Source organism: Xenopus tropicalis, chromosome 1 (genome assembly GCF_000004195.4).
Source record: "Xenopus tropicalis strain Nigerian chromosome 1, UCB_Xtro_10.0, whole genome shotgun sequence".
NCBI classification, from domain to species: Eukaryota; Metazoa; Chordata; class Amphibia; order Anura; family Pipidae; genus Xenopus; species Xenopus tropicalis.
Genome location: NC_030677.2, coordinates 56,398,934 through 56,425,221, shown reverse-complemented (window position 1 = coordinate 56,425,221; position 26,288 = coordinate 56,398,934). Strand labels below are relative to the sequence as shown.

General features: G+C 49.8%; 2 protein-coding genes across 10 annotated transcripts in view; both read right to left on the bottom strand.

Moving 5' to 3' along the window:
- LOC116411987 (protein kinase C delta type-like) overlaps nucleotides 1–16,211 on the bottom strand; it is a 17,973-nt gene extending 1,762 nt beyond the window's left edge. Inside the window, exons 1-9 of the mRNA XM_031904743.1 lie at nucleotides 15,803–16,211; nucleotides 13,272–13,381; nucleotides 12,246–12,419; nucleotides 11,128–11,219; nucleotides 9,675–9,737; nucleotides 9,374–9,515; nucleotides 9,024–9,215; nucleotides 7,891–8,013; nucleotides 6,622–6,935 (exon numbers count right to left, since the gene is read on the bottom strand). Coding sequence (XP_031760603.1) covers nucleotides 6,622–6,935; nucleotides 7,891–8,013; nucleotides 9,024–9,215; nucleotides 9,374–9,515; nucleotides 9,675–9,737; nucleotides 11,128–11,219; nucleotides 12,246–12,419; nucleotides 13,272–13,381; nucleotides 15,803–16,007 — 1,415 coding nt within the window. The 5' untranslated portion in view covers nucleotides 16,008–16,211. The remainder of the gene's footprint in view (nucleotides 1–6,621; nucleotides 6,936–7,890; nucleotides 8,014–9,023; nucleotides 9,216–9,373; nucleotides 9,516–9,674; nucleotides 9,738–11,127; nucleotides 11,220–12,245; nucleotides 12,420–13,271; nucleotides 13,382–15,802) is intronic.
- Nucleotides 16,212–17,712: 1,501 nt separating this feature from the next.
- LOC108648193 lies at nucleotides 17,713–26,079 on the bottom strand. 9 transcript variants are annotated; one of them, XR_004220972.1, is made up of 5 exons: nucleotides 25,933–26,077; nucleotides 25,098–25,284; nucleotides 19,301–19,421; nucleotides 18,835–18,999; nucleotides 17,713–18,128 (listed from the first exon to the last, which is right to left on the bottom strand). XR_004220972.1 is itself a non-coding variant. In XM_031895487.1 (5 exons), exons 2-5 carry the CDS (start codon nucleotides 25,198–25,200, stop codon nucleotides 18,046–18,048), a joined length of 426 nt encoding a protein of 141 aa, XP_031751347.1. In that variant the 5' UTR covers nucleotides 25,201–25,284; nucleotides 25,933–26,079; the 3' UTR covers nucleotides 17,713–18,045. The 9 variants fall into 9 exon arrangements, 4 of the variants coding, with proteins under 4 accessions (XP_031751347.1, XP_031751349.1, XP_031751348.1 ...); XR_004220974.1 differs by lacking the exon at nucleotides 25,933–26,077 and adding an exon at nucleotides 25,844–25,932; XR_004220973.1 differs by lacking the exon at nucleotides 25,933–26,077 and adding an exon at nucleotides 25,515–25,837.
- Nucleotides 26,080–26,288: the final 209 nt, after the last annotated feature.

Genomic DNA, 26,288 nt, shown 5'->3' with positions numbered 1-26,288 from the left:
AAAAGAGAGATGGAAGGGCCGTATGCCAAGATGGGGAGGGCCGGTGTAAATGGAGGTCCCTCAAGATGAAGAGGGCCGGTGGCAGGGCCAAGGAGGGGAGGGCCGGTGGCAGGGCCCAAGGTGGAGAAGGCCGGTGGCAGGGCCCCTCCTGGGCCCTTCCACCGGCCCTCTTCATCCTGGACCCTGCCACCGGCCCTCTCCACCTTGGGCCCTGACACCGGCCCTCCCCTCCTGGGCCCTGCCACCGGCCCTCTCCGCCTTGGGCCCTGCCACCGGTCCTCTTCATCCTGGGCCCTGCCACCGGCCCTCTCCATCTTGGGCCCTGCCACCAGCCCTCCCCTCCTGGGCCCTGCCACCGGCCCTCTCCACCTTGGGCCCTAACATCGACCCTCCCCTCCTGGGCCCTGCCACCGGCCCTCTCCACCTTGGACCCTGCCACGGGCCCTCCCCTCCTGGGCCCTGCCACCGGCCCTCTCCACCTGGCCCTGCCACCGGCCCTCTTCATCTTGGGCCCTGCCACCGGCCCTCTCCATCTTGGGCCCTGCCACCGGCCCTCTCCATCTTGGGCCCTGCCACCGGCCCTCCCTCCTGGGCCCTGCCCCCGGCCCTCCCCTCCTGGGCCCTGCCACCGGCCCTCCCCTCCTGGGCCCTGCCACCGCCCTCCCCTGGGCCCTGCCACCGGCCTCCCCTCCTGGGCCTGCCACCGGCCCCTCCTGGGCATGCCAACGGCCCTCCCCTCCTGGGCCCTGCCACCGGCCCTCCCTCCCTGGGCCCTCCACCGGCCCTCCCCTCCTGGGCCCTGCCACCGGCCCTCTCCACCTTGGGCCCTGCCACCGGCCCTCTCCACCTTGGCCCTGCCACCGCCCTCCCCTGCTGGGCCCTGCCACCGGCCCTCTCCACCTTGGCCCTGCCACCGCCCTCCCTCCTGGGCCCTGCCACCGGCCCTCTCCACCTTGGCCTGCCACCGGCCCTCTCCACCTTTGGCCCTGCACCGGCCCTCCCTCTGGGCCCTGCCACCGCCCTCTCCGCCTTGGGCCCTGCCACCGGCCCTCCCCTTCTGGGCCCTGCCACCGCCCTCTCCACCTTGGGCCCTGCCACCGGCCCTCCCCTCCTGGGCCCTGTGGCAGGGCCCAAGGTGGAGAGGGCCAGTGGCAGGGCCCAAGATGAAGAGGGCCGGTGGCAGGGCCAGGAGGGGAGGGCCGGTGGCAGGGCCCAAGGTGGAGAGGGCCGGTGTCAGGGCCCAGGAGGGGAGGGCCGGTGTCAGGGCCCAAGGTGGAGAGGGCCGGTGGCAGGGCCCAGGATGAAGAGGGCCGGTGGAAGGGCCCAGGAGGGGAGGGCCGGTGGCAGGGCCCAAGGTGGAGAGGGCCGTGGCAGGGCCCAGCAGGGGAGGGCCGGTGGCAGGGCCCAAGGTGGAGAGGGCCGGTGGCAGGGCCCAGGAGGGGAGGGCCGGTGGCAGGGCCCAGGAGGGGAGGGGCCGGTGGCAGGGCCCAGGAGGGAGGGCCGGTGGCAGGGCCAGGAGGGGAGGGCCGGTGGCAGGGCCAGGAGGGAGGGCGGTCGCAGGGCCCAGGAGGGGAGGCCGGTGGCAGGGCCAAGAAGGGGAGGGCCGGTGGCAGGGCCCAGGAGGGAGGGCCGGTGGCAGGGCCCAGGAGGGGAGGGCCGGTGCAGGGCCCAAGATGGAGAGGGCCGGTGGCAGGCCCAAGATGAAGAGGGCCGGTGGCAGGGCCCAAGGTGGAGAGGGCCGGTGGCAGGGCCCAGGTGGGGAGGGCCGGTGGCAGGGTCCAAGGTGGAGAGGGCCGGTGGCAGGGGCCCAGGAGGGGAGGGTCGATGTTAGGGCCCAAGGTGGAGAGGGCCGGTGGCAGGGCCCAGGAGGGGAGGGCCGGTGCAGGGCCAAAGGTGGGAGGGCCGGTGGCAGGGCCTAGGAGGGGAGGGCTGGGTGGCAGGGCCGAAGATGGAGAGGGCCGGTGGCAGGGCCCAAGATGAAGAGGGCCGGTGGCAGGGCCAGGAGGGGATGGCCGGTGGCAGGGCCCAAGGTGGAGAGGGCCGGTGGCAGGGCCCAAGGTGGAGAGGGCCGGTGGCAGGGCCCAGGAGGGGAGGGCCGGTGGCAGGGCCAAGGTGGAGAGGGCCGGTGGCAGGGCCCAGGAGGGGAGGGGCTGGTGGCAGGGCCCAGGAGGGGAGGGCCGGTGGCAGGGCCAAAGGTGGAGAGGGCCGGTGGCAGGGCCCAGCAGGGGAGGGCCGGTGGCGGGCCCAAGGTGGAGAGGCCGGTGGCAGGGCCCAAGGTGGAGAGGGCCGGTGACAGGGCCCAAGGTGGAGAGGGCCAGTGGCAGGGCCCAGGAGGGGAGGGTCGATGTTAGGGCCCAAGGTGGAGAGGGCCGGTGGCAGGGCCCAGGAGGGGAGGGGCGGTGGCAGGGCCCAAGATGGAGAGGGCCGGTGGCAGGGCCCAAGATGAAGAGGGCCGGTGGAAGGGCCAAGGAGGGGAGGGCCGGTGGCAGGGCCCAAGGGTGGAGAGGGCCGGTGGCAGGGCCCAGCAGGGGAGGGCCGGTGGCAGGGCCAAGATGGAGAGGGCCGGTGGCAGGGCTCAGGAGGGGAGGGCCGGTGGGCAGGGCCAAAGGTGGAGAGGGCCGGTGGCAGGGCCTAGGAGGGGAGGGCTGGTGGCAGGGCCGAAGATGGAGAGGGCCGGTGGCAGGGCCCAAGATGAAGAGGGCCGGTGGCAGGGCCCAGGAGGGGAGGGCCGGTGGCAGGGCCCAAGGTGGAGAGGGCCGGTGGCAGGGCCCAGGAGGGGAGGGCCGGTGGCAGGGCCCAAGGTGGAGAGGGCCGGTGGCAGGGCCCAGCAAGGGAGGGCCGGTGGCAGGGCCCAAGGTGGAGAGGGCTGGTGGCAGGGCCCAGCAAGGGAGGGCCGGTGGCAGGGCCCAAGGTGGAGAGGGCCGGTGGCAGGGCCCAAGGTGGAGAGGGCCGGTGGCAGGGCCCAGCAGGGAGGGCCGGTGGCAGGGCCAAGGTGGAGAGGGCCGGTGGCAGGGCCCAAGGTGGAGGAGGGCCGGTGGCAGGGCCCAGAAGGGGAGGGCCGATGTTAGGGCCCAAGGTGGAGAGGGCCGGTGGCAGGGCCCAAGATAGAGAGGGCCGGTGGCAGGGCCCAGCAGGGGAGGGCCGGTGGCAGGGCCCAGGAGGGGAGGGCCGGTGGCAGGGCCCAAGGTGGAGAGGGCCGGTGGCAGGGGCCAGGAGGGGAGGGCCGGTGGCAGGGCCCAAGGTGGAGAGGGCCGGTGGCAGGGCCCAGCAGGGGAGGGCCGGTGGCAGGGCCCAAGGTGGAGAGGGCCGGTGGCAGGGCCCAGAAGGGGAGGGCTGATGTTAGGGCGTAAGGTGGAGAGGGCCGGTGGCAGGGCCCAAGATAGAGAGGGCCGGTGGCAGGGCCCAGGAGGGGAGGGCCGGTGGCAGGGCCCAAGGTGGAGAGGGCCGGTGGTAGGGTCCAGGAGGGGAGGGCCGGTGGCAGGGCCCAAGATGAAGAGGGCCGGTGGCAGGGCCCAGAAGGGGAGGGCCGGTGGCAGGGCCCAAGGTGGAGAGGGCCGGTGGCAGGGCCCAGGAGGGGAGGGCCGGTGGCAGGGCCCAGGAGGGGAGGGCCGGTGGCAGGGCCCAGGAGGGGAGGGCCGGTGCAGGGCCCAGGAGGGGAGGGCCGGTGGCAGGGCCCAGGAGGGAGGGCCGGTGGCAGGGCCCAAGGTGGAGAGGGCCGGTGGCAGGGCCCAGTAAGGGAGGGCCGGTGGCAGGGCCCAAGGTGGAGAGAGCCGGTGGCAGGGCCCAAGGTGGAGAGGGCCGGTGGCAGGGCCCAGCAGGGGAGGGCCGGTGGCAGGGCCCAAGATGGAGAGGGCCGGTGGCAGGGCTCAGGAGGGGAGGGCCGGTGGCAGGGCCAAAGGTGGAGAGGGCCGGTGGCAGGGCCTAGGAGGGGAGGGCTGGTGGCAGGGCCGAAGATGGAGAGGGCCGGTGGCAGGGCCCAAGATGAAGAGGGCCGGTGGCAGGGCCCAGGAGGGGAGGGCCGGTGGCAGGGCCCAAGGTGGAGAGGGCCGGTGGCAGGGCCCAGGAGGGGAGGGCCGGTGGCAGGGCCCAAGGTGGAGAGGGCCGGTGGCAGGGCCCAGGAGGGGAGGGCTGGTGGCAGGGCCCAGGAGGGGAGGGCCGGTGGCAGGGCCCAAGGTGGGAGAGGGCCGGTGGCAGGGCCCAGCAGGGGAGGGCCGGTGGCAGGGCCCAAGGTGGAGAGGGCCGGTGGCAGGGCCCAAGGTGGAGAGGGCCGGTGACAGGGCCAAGGTGGAAAGGGCCGGTGGCAGGGCCCAGGAGGGGAGGGTCGATGTTAGGGCCCAAGGTGGAGAGGGCCGGTGGCAGGGCCCAAGATGAAGAGGGCCGGTGGCAGGGCCCAGGAGGGGAGGGCCGGTGGCAGGGCCCAAGGTGGAGAGGGCCGGTGGCAGGGCCCAGCAGGGGAGGGCCGGTGGCAGGGCCCAAGATGGAGAGGGCCGGTGGCAGGGCTCAGGAGGGGAGGGCCGGTGGCAGGGCCAAAGGTGGAGAGGGCCGGTGGCAGGGCCTAGGAGGGGAGGGCTGGTGGCAGGGCCGAAGATGGAGAGGGCCGGTGGCAGGGCCCAAGATGAAGAGGGCCGGTGGCAGGGCCCAGGAGGGGAGGGCCGGTGGCAGGGCCCAAGGTGGAGAGGGCCGGTGGCAGGGCCCAAGGTGGAGAGGGCCGGTGGCAGGGCCCAGGAGGGGAGGGCCGGTGGCAGGGCCCAAGGTGGAGAGGGCCGGTGGCAGGGCCCAGGAGGGGAGGGCTGGTGGCAGGGCCCAGGAGGGGAGGGCCGGTGGCAGGGCCAAAGGTGGAGAGGGCCGGTGGCAGGGCCCAGCAGGGGAGGGCCGGTGGCAGGGCCCAAGGTGGAGAGGGCCGGTGGCAGGGCCCAAGGTGGAGAGGGCCGGTGACAGGGCCCAAGGTGGAGAGGGCCGGTGGCAGGGCCCAGGAGGGGAGGGTCGATGTTAGGGCCCAAGGTGGAGAGGGCCGGTGGCAGGGCCCAGGAGGGGAGGGGCGGTGGCAGGGCCCAAGATGGAGAGGGCCGGTGGCAGGGCCCAAGATGAAGAGGGCCGGTGGAAGGGCCAAGGAGGGGAGGGCCGGTGGCAGGGCCCAAGGTGGAGAGGGCCGGTGGCAGGGCCCAGCAGGGGAGGGCCGGTGGCAGGGCCCAAGATGGAGAGGGCCGGTGGCAGGGCTCAGGAGGGGAGGGCCGGTGGCAGGGCCAAAGGTGGAGAGGGCCGGTGGCAGGGCCTAGGAGGGGAGGGCTGGTGGCAGGGCCGAAGATGGAGAGGGCCGGTGGCAGGGCCCAAGATGAAGAGGGCCGGTGGCAGGGCCCAGGAGGGGAGGGCCGGTGGCAGGGCCCAAGGTGGAGAGGGCCGGTGGCAGGGCCCAGGAGGGGAGGGCCGGTGGCAGGGCCCAAGGTGGAGAGGGCCGGTGGCAGGGCCCAGCAAGGGAGGGCCGGTGGCAGGGCCCAAGGTGGAGAGGGCTGGTGGCAGGGCCCAGCAAGGGAGGCGGGGGGCCGGTGGCAGGGCCCAAGGTGGAGAGGGCCGGTGGCAGGCCCAAGGTGGAGAGGGCCGGTGGCAGGGCCCAGCAGGGGAGGGCCGGTGGCAGGGCCCAAGGTGGAGAGGGCCGGTGGCAGGGCCCAAGGTGGAGAGGGCCGGTGGCAGGGCCCAGAAGGGGAGGGCCGATGTTAGGGCCCAAGGTGGAGAGGGCCGGTGGCAGGGCCCAAGATAGAGAGGGCCGGTGGCAGGGCCCAGCAGGGGAGGGCCGGTGGCAGGGCCCAGGAGGGGAGGGCCGGTGGCAGGGCCCAAGGTGGAGAGGGCCGGTGGCAGGGGCCAGGAGGGGAGGGCCGGTGGCAGGGCCCAAGGTGGAGAGGGCCGGTGGCAGGGCCCAGCAGGGGAGGGCCGGTGGCAGGGCCCAAGGTGGAGAGGGCCGGTGGCAGGGCCCAGAAGGGGAGGGCTGATGTTAGGGCGTAAGGTGGAGAGGGCCGGTGGCAGGGCCCAAGATAGAGAGGGCCGGTGGCAGGGCCCAGGAGAGGAGGGCCGGTGGCAGGGCCCAAGGTGGAGAGGGCCGGTGGTAGGGTCCAGGAGGGGAGGGCCGGTGGCAGGGCCCAAGATGAAGAGGGCCGGTGGCAGGGCCCAGAAGGGGAGGGCCGGTGGCAGGGCCCAAGGTGGAGAGGGCCGGTGGCAGGGCCCAGGAGGGGAGGGCCGGTGGCAGGGCCCAGGAGGGGAGGGCCGGTGGCAGGGCCCAGGAGGGGAGGGCCGGTGGCAGGGCCCAGGAGGTGAGGGCCGGTGGCAGGGCCCAAGGTGGAGAGGGCCGGTGGCAGGGCCCAGTAAGGGAGGGCCGGTGGCAGGGCCCAAGGTGGAGAGAGCCGGTGGCAGGGCCCAAGGTGGAGAGGGCCGGTGGCAGGGCCCAAGGTGGAGAGGGCCGGTGGCAGGGCCCAGGAGGGGAGGGCCGGTGGCAGGGCCCAAGGTGGAGAGGGCCGGTGGCAGGGCCCAGCAGGGGAGGGCTGGTGGCAGGGCCCAAGGTGGAGAGGGCCGGTGGCAGGGCCCAGGAGGGGAGGGCCGGTGGCAGGGCCCAAGGTGGAGAGGGCCGGTGGCAGGGCCCAAGATGGAGAGGGCCGGTGGCAGGGCCCAAGATGGAGAGGGCCGGTGGCAGGGCCCAAGATGGAGAGGGCATAGCTGGAGGGTATAGCTGAAGATGTGGGCTTAAGGAGGGGCAGGCCGTTGGTGCGGGACTGAGGTTTGGAGGACAGATGGTGGGGGCAAAAGGGCACCCCAGATTTTTCCCAAGTGGGACTCAGGAATGAGAGATCCTGAATCCTTTCTATACAACCTGATGCACTGATGCAGTCTGCCTCTTCTAAGAATGATAGTGATTCTTTGCACACTGCAGTGATATCCACAGTTGGTATCTGCAAGAAAGAACATGCACATTAATTTGTTTTATATCAATCTAACTACAGTCTGTAGGGCTTAAATAAAGGCCAATATGGTGCCAGTTTGCTGGAGATGCAGAGTTATCAGGTATATTCTATGTACTATACAGTGCCTCAAATGAGAGATTAACTCCTGCCCTGGCTAGAACAGTATCAACCAAGCACCTAGTAGATTTGTCATAGTCTGGCAGGAGTCTCAGGCATGTACCTTCCTGTCCTTTCCTGAAAAAACTGAACAGGCAGAGTACTGTAGGACAAAGTACCTGCTGTATTACAGAAAATGGTAGTGATTGGTTATCAAGAACCGGAAAGAAGCATGGTGCATAAGTACAGTTCAGGTATGGGATCCATTATTCGGAAAACCGTTATCCAGAAAGTTCCAAATTATGGAAAGGCCATCTCCCATAGACTCCATTATAAGCAAATAATTTTGATTTTTAAAAATGACTTCCTTTTTCTCTGTAATTATAAAACAGAACCTTGTACTTGACCCCAACTGTGATATAATTAATCCTTATTGGGGGCAAAACAATCCTATTGGGTTTAATAATCTTTAAATGATTTTTCAGTGGACTTAAGGTATGGAGATCCAAATTACGGAAAGACCCCTTATCTGGAAAACCCCAGGTCCCGAGCATTCTAGATAATAGGTCCCATACCTGTACAATTCTGCCACTTACAGCTATTTACAGGACTTACAATAGAGGAATGAGGAGAGAAATGAAATAGATGAAGTGGGGTGAGCGGGTGAATGCTTTGACATTTAGTTGGTAAAAAAGTATTTTACATATTCAGTGGTGGCTTAATGGCACTCTAGATCCTGAGCTGTTAAAGTAACATGCCCCCCCTGCCCAGGTCACAAGCCACCAGAGCAAGTCTGATAATATAATGATGTTTCCTCCTATGGGGGCTACTGCAGTGATCTACTTACTGGCTGGAAAGGAGGTGGTATCTTCTTGCCCTCCAATGCTGTCCAATCAATAGATCTATAAAATGGATGTTTCCTTATGTCCCCTTTGGTGCCCAGGCGCTTTTCTGGATTCTTCTCTAAAAGCTAAAGGGAAAAACAAATGGATAATTGGCTACACAAACACCAAGGTGGCAAATGACTCAAAACATTTAACCCAGGTACATTTACCCACAGCAAATAGTAGGAATTGTCTGTGAGAACACTGTCTGGCTTGCATGTAGTGTACGGCTGATTATTGCCTCCAAACTTCAACCTCATTTGAGGCCTCATTTACACTAGTCACTTTAGGGCTCTGGCACATGAGGAGATTTGTCGCCTGCGTTTTTTCCCCCTGGCGCTATGGCGACAAGTCGCCACGACAATACCCACAAAGAGATTTCATGTGAGTTGAGCTCCAGGCGATCTGCTACCCATGGTACACTCAACAGTTAACCCCCCCTCATGTTTACTCAGGTCGCTCAGAAAAGGGTCTGTGTGCGATTTGAAACAGCAGGCGGTTTGAAGTAGCCTCGTATGTTTTGACGCTGGCGATTTCCATTGATTTAGCATTGGCGTCTTGTCGCCAAATCGCTCTTTTAAAAATCGCCGGCGACAAATCTCCTCGTGTGCCAGAGCCCTTAGAGAGGGATCATTTCTATGGCCAATAATGCCCAAATCAGACAAAAGATCCTCAGGTTCATTTCCTAACACTGGGCAAGTTAGACTTGAAGCAGCAACTTAAAGCAACCAGTCATTGGCAGCAACACCCCACAAGTTACCAGGGGCAGCAAAAAAAACCACTCTTCGTCACTTTAAAAGCTGAAGAACTATTGTGCTCTCTTTATAAGTGATGCAACCCCCTTTAACCTGCTCAGAAGCTTCTGAACTGCAGGTTTCATGGGGGGCCACATTGGAAAGTCCACTTCAGGGTGGCCAAGGGTAGAGAATCGCCCCTGCCTGTGTGTATGATGAGGGCCTGGCTGTATATAGGGGAAGGAAATATATTCATCCCATCTTCTACTAGCAAACAACGCACATTCATTTTCTTAAATATTCTGTCCTCTCAACTTTTGTGTTACTGTAGCTGTGACTTTCCTGCACAAACTCATACCCACCTCCAGTAGCAGTTCTTTTAGTTCAGCGCTGACACCCTCTGGAAATAAAGGCTCCTTACAGCACACTGAATACATCAGGTTCTCCAACGTCATACCCTCGTAGAATGGTGATCTTCCGGTGGCCATTTTGCAAAGAGTGATTGCAAATGCCCACCAATCCGCTGCTGCGCCATAGCCAATCCCTGAAAAAATCTAGAAAATCAGACAAATGTTATTCCAGATAATGAAGAAGCATTCCTAAAACCTCTTTCTCAAATTAACCCTTTGTAATACAGTCCTGCAACATTAGGCAGACTAGATGACTAGATCTGATATACATTTAATATGCAAAAGCACATGAACTTTCTCACCTCTGGAGCCATGAAGGTGAAGTATCCTACTGGCTCAAAATTCTTCCTGTCGCTGGTAAACATTCCTTCTGCAACCAGGCCGAAGTCTGCGATTTTCACGTGTCCCTCATCACTGAGTAAGATGTTATCCGGTTTCAGATCTCTGAAAGAAAAGGAGGAGGAAAAGAATAAAAGTTAGAACATAGGGGCAAAGCTATAGCAGCTGCAACTGTATTGGGGCCATGGATAATATGTTGTAATAATAATAGTTAGTAGTTGAAAAAGTAGCATGAGTTTATGGCTGAGATACAATTGTACTTACCGGTGCACAATGCCACGTGAATGCAGATACTGCAGCCCGATGATCATCTCTGCAGAATAGAATCTTTTGCAAAACAGAAAATAATAATAATTAGAGACCATCTCCTTAGCTAGGAAGTTCCACTTAGACTGCCCTTAGATTTTAAAACCTAGGGAAAGGTATGATAAAAGCACAAACCAAAATACCTTCATGAAAGACCATCCATGAGTTAAAAGACATGAAAACCCCACACACAAAATTTAATCAGTGCACAGCCTCTTTGAAATCTTTCAATACCTGCCACTCTGTTGTCCAAGTTGCTTTGACTTCTGGCTTGTGGGCGAGCTCAGTTGTTCTAAGCTCAGGTGAATAAGCACGCCCCCAGTCTAGCAGCCAGTAAAGAGATGGCATTGCTGGTTCTCAGCTCTAGCTGTCTGCTTCAATTTTTTTCTCCTAACCTCCTCTCCTGAGCTCAGCTCAAACAAAGCAGAACTTTTATCAGACAGTTCTGCCTGTGTGAGCCTGTATTCATGATGAAATGGATGTGGAATAAGGGTCTGTGTGTGTGCTGTTTACAGATTTAAATGTATTTGATTCTTTATCAGAGGAAAAATGGCCACTGGGTGAAAGCTGCTATTTGCTTTAGGAAAATGTGATGGTGATTGCAAACGGAGGGGATATATGAAGTACATATGATGCCATTTAGGTGGGGGAGACGTGCCCAACTGATATACATTGTAGGCAAATGTAGGCTTTACATGTCCTTTAATAGGTTACTAAAATCTTTATTGTACATGCCTTTGTTAACATGCCACCACGGCCTCTAAACCAATATAAGAACACATTGCAACAGTTGCATCACAAAGATCAACAGATTCAAATTCAGGAATATATAATAAACTTAATAAATTCTGAAGAAATGCACATATAAATTGCTGAGTTTTTTCACTTTCCCTTGGTAAAACACCAGCAAATGCTTTACGTGCAGATGGACTGATAATTCACAGTTTTACTTCTATAGAAGCTACCAATGATATAAGTAAAAGTCACACGTAAAACATATTGGTATGTAAAATATACCAATGCCCAAACCTATGAGCAGTGCCCACAGTGCTTGGGGGTGTGTTATTGTACTCAGTACTATGGCTAATGGCACACTGGGTGATTTCCAGCATTTAGTCATGCCAGCATTTTCTTGTTCTGTAGGAGGGGGACAAGACCACCTCACCCATACAAAAATCCTTTTACCATGGAGCAAGAAAACGGTGGGGTGAAAAAACACCAGAAATTGCCCTGCGTGCCATTAAGATGACATAATAATCTTAAGTGCCTAGCATGACATCAAAAACACATAAATCCTAATGGTACTGATTGATGTTTAGGAGAAAATAATGAACATTCCTAGTAATATTTATTTCTTAATTAAAACACAGCTAGCAGTTTTCCCATGTAGCCCTTGGGAGATGTTCATTACCTTATGCTGTCCGTCTTCAGTCCACCTTCCTTATTTATCAGTTGTTTTAGTGTTCCTCCTCTTGCAAACTCCATGACAAGGAAAGCATGCAGCTGGTTACAAAGATAAATGAGAAGAGAGTGACACATGGGAGCTGCTAACACAGAACTACCAGATTACAATAAGGGAGAGTGCATGGCCTTCTTAGTTCTTAAAGCAGAACCAAATACGGGGAGGACTAACAAGCAGAAATCATACAAGATGAAAGAAAAAGTTTCCGGAATATCTGTAATTTTGCTCTGTTGCCTGAGAAACTCACATGAGGGATCATTTATAAATACTAAGTAAAGTTGCACCTGCACATTAACCCATAACAATCAGTGGTTAGATTTTTCCAGCGGTTGCAGGTTGAACACTGAAAGTATTCATCTGATTGGTTGCCATGAGTTACTACCCAGGTGCCAATTGCCCACTGTTTGTAAATGACCCCCCACACACAATGTACTGCTCCTGCATCCCTGTTGGTTGGTGTAGAACAAGCAGAGGTTAATCCTGGTGCAGGCAGTATATATTTGGTGTATTTGGGGGGTTAATAACAAGCCTCAGTGAGGGAATACTGTGTATGTACGGCCAGACAAATGGCGACATAGTGCTCAGTAGACACTATCCTGCATGGTGAATCTTTTTGTAAGAAGGGGAGTGCCAGCCCTTGGTATGAGGTAAGAGACTAGAATTTCTGAGGCACTTATCAACTAGGCACCTCAGTGATTTAAGCTATTCTTCTTCTTCAATGTGAACTACAGCAGTTTGGAAAGATTTTCTCCAAAATTCACAATTTAAAAATCTAAAATACAGTCAATGGTATTTTGGCAACTACCATCCTCAGTTCCTAGCTATATAGGAGATTTCCATTTGAAATTTGCTTTTACTGCTTTCACCCAAGCATTGGACCTGCATAGGTGGTGTCCCTTACTGGGCTCTGCTGACCTGTATCAGTCACATGAAAGGTTGCGTGCATTGTGGGGAGGTGCAATGGTCCAATAAAGAATTTCAGGTTTTAGGTCCAGTGTGACAAAATGTATAATGATGTGCGCTTGTTTATGTAAATTCGGTAGCAATTTAATGGCTCTACGTTGTACCTGAGTTTGGAAAGCTGCATATCCGTGGCAGAGAAAGGGACAACCTTCAGTGATCCGGAGAGTTCGGGACTCAGCTAAGATGAATCTGCTGATATCATTTCCCTCCTTGTGCTGCTTCCGAATCACTTTGATTGCCACTTTCTCTTCGCAGTTCTTCAATGACGCCAACATAACCTGACAAAGGTAAAATAGACAGTAGCACTGTTTTGTTGAATATTCACTGACCAAATGATTATCATTCAAATTACATATTCATTAAATATTCCAATACATTTACTTAGTAATTGCTAACAAAATTGGTTTCTGTCTGCCAGAAATGACTTTCAGTTGAGATTTATTTACAAATACCATTGAACCAGTGGCATTTTCTAATTAAGTGTATATTGTACATTTCATAAATAAGATACATTATATAAAAAAGTCATTATTTGTACTTGGTGGACATCACCTTTAACTTAATCTTTCTGGGTTTGACATATAAGGCGATAATGCCATAAGCTTTAAGACAATGTTCTAAACGGCTTTGTGTAAATCTGAAATAGTTCTGCAAATTTATAAATGTGGCACATGAAATGTCTGACTGTACTAATAACCAAAATGAAGCTGTGAAAAACAGAGTTATAGTGAGTTTGAGTATATGCATCCCAGCATATTGATTGGGAGCGTGGACCTTGAGTCTGTTAGGGTCTCATCATACCAAATGCTGCCTGGATGTAAAAAAAAAAAGGTGCCAACAGTATAAATGAAAATAATTTACTTTAACACACAGAAGCTCCCTGCTGCGGGCTCTAAAACTGTTGCTTTTATCATATCGGTCCTATCATCATCTTCCCTCAAGCAGCATTGCGTGCCATCAACAACACTGCCTCACCTTCAACAGATGTAATCGTAAGAAGCTTATAAGCTTTTCGGCTGTCTTGGAGCCATAAATACTGGTGTCCCACCCCTGGACCTGGCTAAATACAAGCTAACACTATTGTATACAGGGAGTTCATCTAATTGAAGCTATTAAAGCCAATCACTTACCTTGCCAAAGTTTCCATTCCCCAGCTTTACATGGAACTCGTAGTTCTTGATGTTTTTAGGATATGGCCTTTGTGCTGGAATACAAGGCCTCTTCACTACACTTCCTTCTTCTGGAAGAGAGGAAAGACTATTAATAATTCATATTGCTAACATATACTGCAAGACATCCTTCTGATTTAGTTCTTTCTCCTGAATCCACTTCCTGAAAGGAGGGGAGTGAGGGTAGGTGCTCTACAGCATGAGGTAGATCAGTCCAGTGAAATCCAAGTTAGCATTAGGACCCATGAGTGAGGGGTAACAAGCTTGAGGTATAGATCATAGATTAATAAAAGGTGTCTCTTTGTTTTTAACATGGTAAACTAGACACATACATACAGCATCTGGAATAAAGAGGAGCTTTCCTAAGTTCATTCCCTATGTCCTAATAGTAATACACTGGAGCACAAGTCCTACATCTCACTTCTACATTAAGGTCCTACATCTCACATCTACAACTCACTCAGGTACCTGGTTTCCCATACGCCCACACCATATTTTCCAGGGATAAATTGTCTCTGGCCTTCAAGCTATTGTAATAATATTCTAATTCCCATCTAAAGTGAAACCAATGGAGTCCCCAAGATAACAACTGACTATACAGAGGAGAATGAACATAATCAATACATGTAATTTGTCATAGAATACCACTGACTTCATTGTACGTACAGTTAATTTCAAGGTGAACTTCCCCTTTAAACTGCCAGTCCCAGTTTCAGGACCTTGGTCCCCAGCAATAAATGATTTTTGATTTCTTCTATTATGACCAAAATGTCCCAACCCTATGCCATAAATAGACTATGCTGCAAACTTGCAACTTGACCAACTGCCCATAGAGCTGCTGCCTAGCATCTTCCTACACTTGTCTATTACTTGTGTGGGGAGGGAGGAAGCTGAGACAGAAGGAATATGAAGAAGGGTGGTTGGTAAGACAAATGGTGATCTCTTGTTCTTGCAGAAGGAATCTAGTATTTCAGATTGAGAACACAGCTTTGGGAAGACAAATCTTACTCCTTCTCTTCCCACTTGATCTGTACCAGTAGGCTCCACTAGTTATACTCAGCAGAGCAGTAGTGCTAATGTAGGTATGTGGGTATATACCATATGCTTTAGTGTTATCTGCAGAAATGTCAATTTGCCCATATTTCCTAGTCTGCCTAATTTATACAGGTAGTGGATCTGTTATCTGGAAACCCATTATCCAGAAAGCTCAGAATTACAGGAAGGCAATCTGACATAGACTCCATTTTAATACAATAAATTGGATTTTTAAAAAAGCTTTTTCTCTGTAATAATAAATCAGTATCTTGTACTTGATCCTAATGAAGATATAATTAATCCTTATTGGAGACAAAACAATCTTATTAGGTTTATTTAACTTTCAATTATTTTTATTAGTAGACTTTAAGTATGGCGACCCAGTTTATGGAAAGACCCCTAATTCTGGAAAACCCCAGGTCGTGAGCATTCTGGGTAACAGGTCCCATTATTATTATTATTATTATTAACATTTATTTATAAAGCGCCAACATATTCCGCAGAGCTGTACAATAAGTGGGATTCATACATTGGACATACAGAGTAACATATAAAGCAATCAATAACTGATACAAGAGGTGAAGAGAGCCCTGCCCAAAAGAGCTTGCAATCCCATACTAATACACTGTGCTCAGGTGTAGGAGTTTAAGGGAAGGTTGGCCCATAACAAGGCTTGGTGGGGTGTGATGGAGCAATGGGCAATTTCTGCCAGGAGGCTGATGTCCCTGTAGAAATGCAGTTGTTTAAATATAACAGGAATTGTGGGTGTAAATAGTTCCCTGCATTTATACAGGTGTATGTGTATATTTACACATTTTATATATAAAATAACCAGCAGTCATAGGTCTACAGGTTGCTCATTGATTTTGGTAATTAAAAGCTCAATATAAAATTTTAAAGCTGAATGTCAAACATTTAAACTGCTTACCATTAAATTTGGATTGCAAAATGATTTAGATCGATTAAGGTGCTAAAATTACATGTTATTGCAGGTCAGTTGGTGGTGATAGTGTTGGGTGGGACACCTAAGTGCATCTTTTTGTCAGTATAATAATAATACAAAGTGCAAACATTTGCCCAAGTCTAGCAACCAGTAAGCCACAACAACCAATTAGATGTTTGTATAAGCAGTTATAGCTATATCTGCTATAGGCAGATTGGATCAGTGAGAAAGTATTAACTGACTGGGTCATGTCATGGATATATCATGATAGACAGGAGTGTCAGATCTTTCAACATTAAGTTAAAAAATAGTATAATAGAAAATATCCTTCAAATTACATCCAAATTTGCCTCTTGATTGGCATTTCTTGTGTAATTAGAAAAGTAAATAGTCTTTAGACACAACTGACAAACTAGCAGGGGCCAGGAAAACTCTCTAGGTAGGATGAGTTTAGAGATGAGGATGAGAGAATACATTTTAACATTAAATTGATGTTTAATCTGATCCTTCTTACCTTCTGATGTTTCTCTCTCCCTCTTCTCCCTCTTCTCCTTCTTCTTCCTCTTCTTCCCCTCTTGCGCTTTTTGCCTTTCTTGGCTTTTCTCCTCCACGTTGGTTCCCATGCGCTTGATCTTTTTAGCTGCCCCCTCTGTCTCCTTCTTGATGTTCCTCTTCCGCGTGAGCCCACAGGATGTTGAAGGCTTGGGGGATCTATCCATTGCAAGTGGATTAATCCTGAAAATCGCTTCTTACTGGGAGACGCTTTAGAAACGCTACCACTCACTGAAGCAACTCTGGGTAGAGTGACCAACCGCTTTTTTCCAACTGTCATATGGCTGTGTGCACAGTGTTCTTAAAGGAACAGTAACACCAAAAAATGAAAGTGTATAAAAGTAATTACAATATAATGTCCTGTTGCCCTGCATTGCTACAACTGGTGTGTTTGCCTCAGAAAGACTACTATAGTTTATATAAGTTAGCTGCTGTGTAGCCATGGGGGCAGCCATTTAAAGGAGAAAAGGCACAGGTTACTTAGCAGATAACAGATAAACCCCCATTATATGGGGCTTATCTACTAGTTATCTGCTACGTAACCTGTGCCTTTTTTCTCCTTTTTCCAGCTTAAATGGCTGCCCCCATGGCTACACAGCAGCTTATTTATATTGTAGCTTTTCTGTAGCAAAAACACCAGTTTTTTGAGAAACAACAGCACATTATATTTGAATTACTTTAAAACACTTTTTTGATGTTACTGTTCCTTTAAGTTTTACTGATCTACTGCAGCTTGCATTGGTACCTCACAATAGAAGCAATGGTATAAGCTATGCAAGCTGCAGTAGGTCAGTAAGAACTTGCCAAGAACAAGTCATTCTGTAACATACTAAGAGTTAACCTGAAGGTGAACAACCCCTTAAACATAAACTGCAAAATAGCCATATCTAGCACTCTTTCCAGTGTGGGGTCATACCAAACCTGGAAAAACACTAGAGTATATCTTTCCATCTGATAATGAATATTGTCAATCTTGTTTCAATAACACTGTCACTTTACATATGTACAGGTATATGTATAGTATTTTCACATGTAACTGTGGCATAGCACAACTGCCTCCTATTTTTATTACGAGATATATTAGTATCATGTAGCACATGACAATTAGCAGTAGACCAGACATCCTCCCATCTGTACTTTTCAACCAATATGCATTGTATGGCTAGAGACTGCCCACAGTCTCATGGGTCAGAGAGATTTGCTCATGAATGTTGATATTTATAATTGGGAGAGGGGAGTGATGTTATTCCTGGACAGACATTTTCCTCATAAACTTGAAAAATGGACTTCCTGGGTCAGCTGGTCTGTTACCCCAATTGTAACAAAAATATATTGGCTAAATAGTTTGTTAATGGGTTGTACACAAAGCGATGTTCATACAGTATGGTTGGAAAATGGCCAGCTTTTTATGAAAAACTTGCCCTTGGTCAAGCTTTGCGATCTGATATTGTAAAAACATATCGTACGGTGTATTTGCAGTTCTATGTCCTGCAGTTCTCCATATGAGGTGTTTACATGTGAGCATCCCATGAAATGAAATTTTAGTCACAATTGGAAGTATATAAGTCATAAAAAACTGTAGAGAATTACATTAAAGGAAATCTGAAACCTAAAAAAAAGAATGTACAATTGTAGAATGATCTTGATTTTTTCTTTTATCAAGATATTGTTCACTAAATTCCCTCAGCAAAGCAACACCACAACTTCCTTTTTTTGTACTATATTCATTTTCTCTGAATTGTGCCCAGTAAGCAAGAATGAACACGTGGCGCCGTTTCAAACTCACTAGGAGTGTAAAAACTGCTATTTTTCCTTTACGTTCCTAATGCCGATTTTAAGTAATCCAGTGGCAAATAAAAAAAGTTAGAAAAGTTCAGTAAAAAAAATTTATTGATATAAAAAGTGCCAGAATATTCACCAATATTGTATTCTATTACAATAACTTGCTCACTCTAGTGTTCAAAACTGCAAGCATTAATATTCACATTTTCTTGGATCAAATTCAGTTCACAAGTTTCCAGAGTAACTACCAGAGTCTCTCGAAATTGGGAAAGGTGCATTTCTGTTAGCGGTTCCTGTCCATACGTCCAGGTTCATGTAGGCATGGAAGGGGTTAAATCTAGGCAAGTACTCCGGCTTGCACATAACTGAGTGATTCCCAACGTGCTCAGAATGGGGAGGAGAGCCACTGACCGGCAGCAGCCATCAAAGGCATCGTTCCGAGGGGCCCAAATAGAGCCAAAAAGTCCTGACGTGGGGGACAAACTTCTGGTGCTGGAGAGGTACGGCTATAAAGCAAGGGCAGAATTAGTACATAGTAAAACACAGCTGATTCAGTTACATGGGAGGAACAGAAAATGCACTGAATAACAGACTGAAGTTCTGTCTTACTATATAAGGTGACTATATGGGGCTGAGTCTGCAGTAATGCTCAGAAGCATCTGTTGTTATTCTGTATATCATGGATCTCCAGCCTACTGAGCTTCAACTTTTCATGTTATTAGGTTGGTTATTTTTAATAATACATGTATTAAAGATTATATTAAATTACATACTGATCTGGCTCTTCAGCAGACTGGGGACAAAAAAATCCCGTGGAGGCCACATCTGGAGCCCTTGAGCATCCTGTTGCACAGGCCTGACCTGCAGCACACAGGTTTTCTCCAGCTCAAAACTCCTGGAGCAGCACTAGATTTATGCACCTGATATGTACAAACAATATTCCTTTCACTGACACCAGGAGAGCTGCCTCCAAACTGCAATGTAATGTAAAAGTATGATTGTTGCATTGTGTAGGGAACTCCACTTCCCATCCAATCATTTGCATTCATGCATTCTTGTTGCTACTTACCTAATTCAGGCAGAACACCCTGACACTGCTGTTTGTTCCTACCTTAAATGTATCATCCATCCATGAGACAGCTTACAAATGATACTTTATGCATGCCTTGCAAGTGTGCAAGTAACAATCTTATTTGCTACAGAATGACTCACATAGCTTGCTAGCTCCCAGGTGCTGGGCATGGGGGGGGGGGGGGTCCTGGGGAGGAGCTGGTGGCACAGGGGCACTCATATTCCATGTAGGCTGGCACTGGTGCTCAATAAAAGCTGGGTTCTGAACTTCAGGACATGAAAAACCACTGTTATAATTCATATTTTCTGTAAAATAGATTAAAAAAAAAATCTTTCAGTGACCATAACAGACATGTATTAGTGTGCATGTATAGTACATACTTGTTAATACCATACGTGTGTTTTACAGTGTGTCTCTCAACTGATAATACAATTTCTTTTGTTTATATCATCTAACTGGTACACTACAGTCAATATCACATTACAAAACTAATTTTCATTCTAAGCTTACATGAGCGCTACTTATAGTGCTGATCAAAACTCCTCATGTTTTTTTTTTTTTTCTTTTAAATCGAATAGTGGGTTACGGTCTAGCTGCATCACATACCTATTTTGCGCAGGAGCAGGATCACGCATAACACATGACACTGTGCCCTCCACATTATAGTTGACATCATTTGGTAAACAAACAGGTTGGGTGCTCCAAATGTCTTCATGGGAATATCGACCTACAAAGTACAAAAGGACACTGGATTAATAACACCAGCTAAAAACAGTATTACATTTCCCAGCTGCTCCCACCTAACACTGCTACATCCCCCTGCCTTGGTCTTAAACTCATTTCGCCCCCCCACTCATAATCTCTTCCCCTCTCTCCCTGCTACGCTCGCAACATGCACAAGAAGTACCCAATGCCGTCCTGCTCCAAAGTTGACAGGCCAGAACGGAGAGTAGGCAGGTAGAAGAGGTCTGTGTCTAGCTCCCCCCCACTATTGCTCCCTACCGCCTCTTTTGCCTACCCCTAGTTCTGGCCCTAAGAAGAATTGTTAACCTCTTCCAGCACATATGGTAGTATATACTTCTCCTCAGCTATGATAGGGGCAAAGCTGAATCTGTCTGTGGTTATTTAGGGAAAATATTGGGGCCTGGTATGACTTAAAGTAGTGCCCCACCAGAAAATACAAAAGTTGTCACACTGCAAACCAGCCTTCTGTAAGGGTAATGAGATTCAGGATGCTTTGGATATGATAACCCCTGCATTTTGGTTAACTTGAAAGTTTAATGCCGAATCTCATAAAAGAATAACTAAGCCTTTTTCTTTTAAAATCCCTAAAATGACTCTAAACAGCCTCCTCCTAGATACACTGAGTCTGATGACCTTTCTAAGGTATATTCTGAAACATGGCACAGAACCCAGTCACTTCTTTTCTAGAGGGAAACTCTGCCCCCTACTAGAAATCATGACGGGGAATACTATGACTTTATAGGAGCATGGCCAGTGAAACAAGGCCATAAATTGCACATTTCATAGCAGAAACAACTCATTGTATTTACTTAGATCCTGTATACTATGGTTTAGAGAGATACCAGAAGCCTGTGCCAACACAGATATTCCGCTGTACTGAGCACTAAGTTCTACTATTTGTCTATTAAACTGGTTATTATATATAGCAAATGTTCTTCAGAACTTTTAATTTCAGCAAGATGTATGGTTTTATGAACTTCATTTTCCTTATTTACATGTGAGCGTGCAGAAAGCACCTTTGTGTTACACCCTTGTGACACGACTCAGCTCCCGAAAGAAAAAAATATGTTTATCATCTTTGGATATACACAATATATGGGCTCATAATCTGACTCAATTGCTTACATTATACCTTAATGATTTGCTGTTTTCCAGTGGTAGGATGCTGTAATATTTGTGATAGTTTATTATAATAGTGAAATGCAGGGATTTTAGTGTTCCACAAGAGGGAACTGTTGTTTAAGGTACAGCACATTGGTGCAGGCATTTCTTATCAGTGATTTTGTGCCAGACAGAGGGCTAATAGCACCTGTTTTAGTCAGACAGTCTGGCTTTCAGATGTTCAGTGGCTTGAGACAAATGGCAGCAATCCTACATGTAGCCTTACAATTCTAGTATCCTTTATGTGTTAGAATTATAAGGTTATGCGTAGGATTACTGTATGTGTAGTAGTCTTCTTCATTTTATAAGGTTGAACACACACCCTAGGGGTAAAGACCACAGGGAGAAAATACAAACGTCTCACAGAGTGTGCTTGGGTTAAGGTGGCCATACACGTGGCGATCTGACGATGTTTCGTACGACCATCGGTCGCACGAAACATCGTAAGATCCGCCACACACCATTCAGGGCTGAATCGGCAGGTAATGCGGTAGAAACAATAGGATTTCTACCTCCTTCTGCCGATTCAGCTCTGAAAGGAGAATTTTGGTCAGGCGCCTTCTATGGCGCCCGATCAAAATTTTCAAACTGGTCCGATCGGCGAGTCGTCCGATATCAGCAGCTTCCTGCGATATCGGTCGACTCGCCGACATGCCATACACGCACCGATTATCATACGAAACGAGGTTTCGTACGATAATATCGGTGCGTGTATGGCCACCTTTAGACTCAATCTCCAATGCTACAAAGGTGCCGTGTAAAAATAATACTTCAGGCCTTGCTGCCTAATTAGTATTGCAAAGCCCAATGGACCAGTACACAAATAGGCTGGTTTTGGTAAACCGGACCAACCTGGAAATTTGTTTTTGCTACTTTCTCCCCAAAGTGACACAAAAATGTAAGTCGGTAGAACCTTGCAAGAACCAAACATAAGGGCACATTCATCAAAGTACGAGTTTGAATCCCGAAATGGGAATAATTCGGATTAGATATGATCATTTCTGATGATTGCACAAAAATGCTTACGAAAAATCGGAATAATCACAATAATATCGTATGGGCGATTCGAAAGTCACGAAAATTTTTGTATTTGACATGGCTGGTATTATGCTGCAAAATGGGTAGCAACACTAATGCAGGTTGAAGATTCTTCCTGTCTCGATTGCGGTTTGTTGCAGTCCCCTGTAAATGCCAGCAGGAAATAAAACTCCCCTTGCCCTTCCATCTAAAACTTTCGAAGTCACCATTCTTTTCCCCAAAGAGAGGGATTGACTTTTTTTTTTAACTACCGTATATACTCGAGTATAAGCCGAGTTTTCCAGCACTCAAAATGTGCTAAAAAAGGAATCCTCGGCTTATACTCGAGGCAAGAATCCTACCGGCGCAGGTCCCAATTAATCCGTCAGTGCTCCTTTGTATTCCAGTATTGCTCATCCTGCAAAGCTCCTCCAAACGACACGTGAGCGGCGAGACTCAGGGGGGGTGCCGCTCGCACTGCCCCCCCATGGGGCGGCTTGGCTCAGCGCGCCGCTACCACCCGGGAGTCTCGCCGTGTCCTCATATTGCCTCCTCATATCGAGGAGCTTTGCCAGATACTAAATCTACAAACCTGCAAATCTGCAGCATCTGCGCGCCGCTCCCAGTGTGTCCCGTCGCTCGTCGCACCCTCGCCCTGCCCACCTGTGTGTGGTGTGGTGTGCGTTGTGTGCGTACGCCCACATGTTGTTTGGAGGAGCTTTGCCGGATACTAAAATCTGCATTCAGGTAACGGCTGGGAGTAGGTTCTAGCTACTGTAATATCTATCCATATCCTGCATCCTGTGTCTTTGCAGAATACTAGAAACTATTTAAAATCACCTGATAAAACCTAGATCCTAGTCAGAAAGGATCCTGAAATAGTGTACCATACTTGCACAAATCTTTTTTTTTTTCCCAGGTTAGAGATACTGTAGGTGATGCACAATAGCTAGATAGGTCTGTTGACATCAAAATAGCTCTTTTTTAGAAGTTGATTATAGTTTTTCAGTTTGTTTGGTTTAATGCTGTACTATGTCAAGTTACCAGTAGTGATTAACAATGTGTGAGGGTCTGCCTGGAACCAATGGGCTCATTTGTTCATTTATGTGTGCAGGAATCCCGTGCTGAGTGTCAGGCATGATGTTTATTGTGCAGCAGAGAGTTTCTCACACTAAATTATTTGCACTGGTAAAACATTATCCAACAAACAATACTTGTAATGTAATGAGTTCATCCTAGTAATAGTAGTAATAGTTCTTTTATGGAAAGGAATGCGGCTCTATTAATATACCAGTTTTAATTGCCCCCAACTTGTCCAAACATTTTATTCATGTATTTTGTTGCAGGCTTTAATGAGGTCTGCATGCAGTTTGCCTAGTTCAGCTGGTGTTAGAGCTCAATGGTGCTGCAGAGCTGCCCTCACATCTAACACCCTATTGAAATGATGTGTGCAATATCATAGGAATGCCAAGGTTAAGCACAGTCCAATAGAAATGGGGAGCAAAGCGTGGGAAACAGGAAAGTGCATTAGGATAACAACAGCTTGTAGGCGCCCCTCTTTAGTAATGGCCCCTGAGTGTGTGCTTATTCTTGACTTATACATCTTAATATTATTGAAATAGGAAGTCTTGTCTGGCTTTGCGCAATGAAAACGTTATTCCGAGTACCGTATATACTTGAGTATAAACCAATCCGAATATAATATATAACATAATATATTATGTTGGAGGCTTATGTTAGGCTTATACTCGAGTCAACAAGTTTTTCCAGTTTTTTTAGGTAAAATTAGGTACCTCGGCTTATATTCGGATCGGCTTATACTCGAGTATATACGGTATGCACATAAAGGGGCTTTTTTTGATACATAAACTAATGATACACTGACACCTACTGGCAAGATGTTGAATAGCTGACAAATATACTTCAGCAAGCAGAATATTTAATAGCAGTATTTGGCAAGTGCATCCCTTTGGGTTATACAAGTATTATATATACTAATCACTAGTCATTGCATTTGCTGAATCTAAAACAAGACAACATTTAGAGAACTGCATATCTGGAAATAGTAAACACAATTTTCACACTGGGTTTTAATGTTATTAAATTATAAAGTAAATACATGTATGCACAAATAAGGTAGGTGTTCTGATTCTCATGAACTTCAACTTACAAGCTTATAAATACTTTGTTATTGCACATCCTGTTAGAGTAAGTAACTGAGCCCTCAGCGGGGAGGCAAGGTAAAGATCTGTCACAAAAGTTTTCCCGACATTTACGATCGTTGAGATACAAAAATTTCGTGACTTTTGGCTCGCCAATATGATATTATCGTGAAAAATACGATCTTTTCATAAGCATTTTCATGACATTTCCGATCATCAGAAATTTCGTATTTAATCTGATTTTTTTCCATTTCGGGATGCAAATTCGTACTGTGATAAATCTGCCCCATAGTATGTTTGAAGGACAGGGGCTCTTTCAGAAAACAGCGAAACCCAGCACAAGTATGAAAACACAAGGCAAAGAAAACCAGTACTTCTACTTCAGAGAAAATACTTTAACATGTACAGATCTGCGATAACTGCTATATGAATTCAAAAGAAGTTGTGTTTACTTGGTTCTTGAGAGCTAATATTCACCTTATTTAACATTAAACCTACAGTAAAACACAAGGACATAAATCTTAGCTAGAACAGAACCCTCCTTCAATGTATGAATGCATCTGTACATGAACATCTGAAGATGTTTATGATGTAGTTTTTAAGGCTTAGAATAGCAAAATGACAGTTTTTAGCTACATGTATAAATGCCAACGTGCAGAAAAAAATGATACTACATTTAAAATAAAACATAATCTCATATTTTAATTTCCTTATTTTAACCTTATTTAATACACAGAGTAGTCTAACAAAATACAGTATGAGAGTATACGTACAATGTCTCTCTTTTGAAAAAGTCTATTATTTGAAATTGGGGCTCCTTATTTACTGGTCCACAACTCCCAGGATTCTCCAACATATAATCAAAGGTAAAATCATCTGGGGATCAAATGTAACAGGGTCCTATTAGGTGTAATATCACATAGCCATAATAATTATAGGTTTGAAAAAAGGAGGAATATCCAACAAGTGTCCCTCCATGACTTTTCCAATGCACAGAGAAATAAACATACAAGTCTTCCCACTGATACTGTATATCAGAGTACTGGAAGAATACAGAAGCTGATTTCTGTCAAGTGTTTAGAACAACACACCATACTGGGGCAAGGAGTGATGAACAGTGATTAAGGCCACAAAGGAACAAGGCATTACTATATGTATAAGTGGCCATTGGCAGGATTGTAGATGAGCTATTCCTACTAATCCCTGCATAATCCTGGCAGATGAGTGACATCCCCACTGTACAGCCAGGTGCTTATTGCCATTCAGTAGCCACGCAGGCCCATACAGTAGCCACTATGGAGGCCCCAGCACACAGTTACCTGCAGCTTGGTTGAGGTTGGACCTCCTGTGCCTCCTGTTCCCAGCACTGTCCCTGAGCTCTCTCAGCTCCTCCTCTTCTTCCTCCAGCCAGGCTTCAGCCATCAGCAGCTGTGGGTGAGAGCATGGAAGGGCTCACAAATCCAAGGGCTGTCCTGTCCCCAGTGTAGCGCCGGTAGCACAAGGCCCCTGTGTAAGAAGCCAAGGCCAGATGTGAGCGCTTCTGTTCAGTATGAGCCCAGTATGAGCCCAGTATGAGCCCAGTGTCAGCCCAGTATGAGCCCAGTGTCAGCCCAGTATGAGCCCAGTATGAGCCCAGTGTCAGCCCAGTATGAGCCCAGTGTCAGCCCAGTATGAGCCCAGTGTCAGCCCAGTGTCAGCCCAGTTGAGCCCAGTATGAGCCCAGGGACACGGCGCACCTGCTGCTGCTGCTGCTAAAGTGCATATCCCGGGCTGCAGCCTCTGCCCCTGTGCCCCCCCCCTCTCCTTGCCGGGGCTCCTTCCCTGCGCACAAACTTTGTCCCGAGTGAGGGCGCATCCAGCAGCAGGGCCGCCCTATCCGTCCCCTGGGAGCCACTGGCACAGCCCGGGTGTAAGGTGCGACTCGGCACAACTTCCAGGCCGGCTTTCCCTCTCTCCTCCTTCCCTTCACTTTCTAAATAATCCGGTGTCAACAGGAAATCGTTCCCTCGGTTTCCCTGTGATAGTAAGACAAAGGCGGAGGGGGAGGGCGGGAGAGAGGAGGTACCTGCGGAAAGGAGAGGGAGCTGCTACTGCTGGTGTGTCACACAAACCGGGCCGCTCACTAGCGCTAATCCGGGCACTGCTGCCACTCACCTTGCCCACACTGCCGCCCAGGCTGAGGGAGTCACTGGGCTGGGGATGGCACTCAGTCAGTGCACAGGGAAACAATGGCAGTGTGTTGGATCGCATACACATGTACAGCTGAAGCCGCAGCTCCCACGCATCGTGTCTGACACTAAAGCAGAAGGAATGTGGGGCATTATTGTCTATGAAAGGGCACATACCATTCATAGCTGGCCGTAATAATGCTTCCAAAAACAATGACGCTTTCTTAATAAACCGATTGATTTATATTGTAAAAGACACTTAAAGGCAAAGTGCCCTACTGTATTAACACAGTCCGCGTTTTAGATTTAACATTCATAAAAAGTGTAACTCTGAATAAACAC

What these genes read in the sequence shown, in the direction of transcription:
- LOC108648193 (XM_031895487.1), bottom strand. Translation starts at nt 25,200, where the DNA reads ATGGCTGAAGCCTGGCTGGAGGAAGAAGAGGAGGAGCTGAGAGAGCTC. An exon ending in CAACCTCAACCAAGCTGCAG is followed by an intron (nt 19,422 to 25,097) that starts GTAACTGTGTGC and finishes TGTACTTTGTAG; the next exon opens with GTCGATATTCCCATGAAGAC. An exon ending in TGTCAACTATAATGTGGAGG is followed by an intron (nt 19,000 to 19,346) that starts GCACAGTGTCAT and finishes TCTATTTTACAG; the next exon opens with AAAATATGAATTATAACAGT.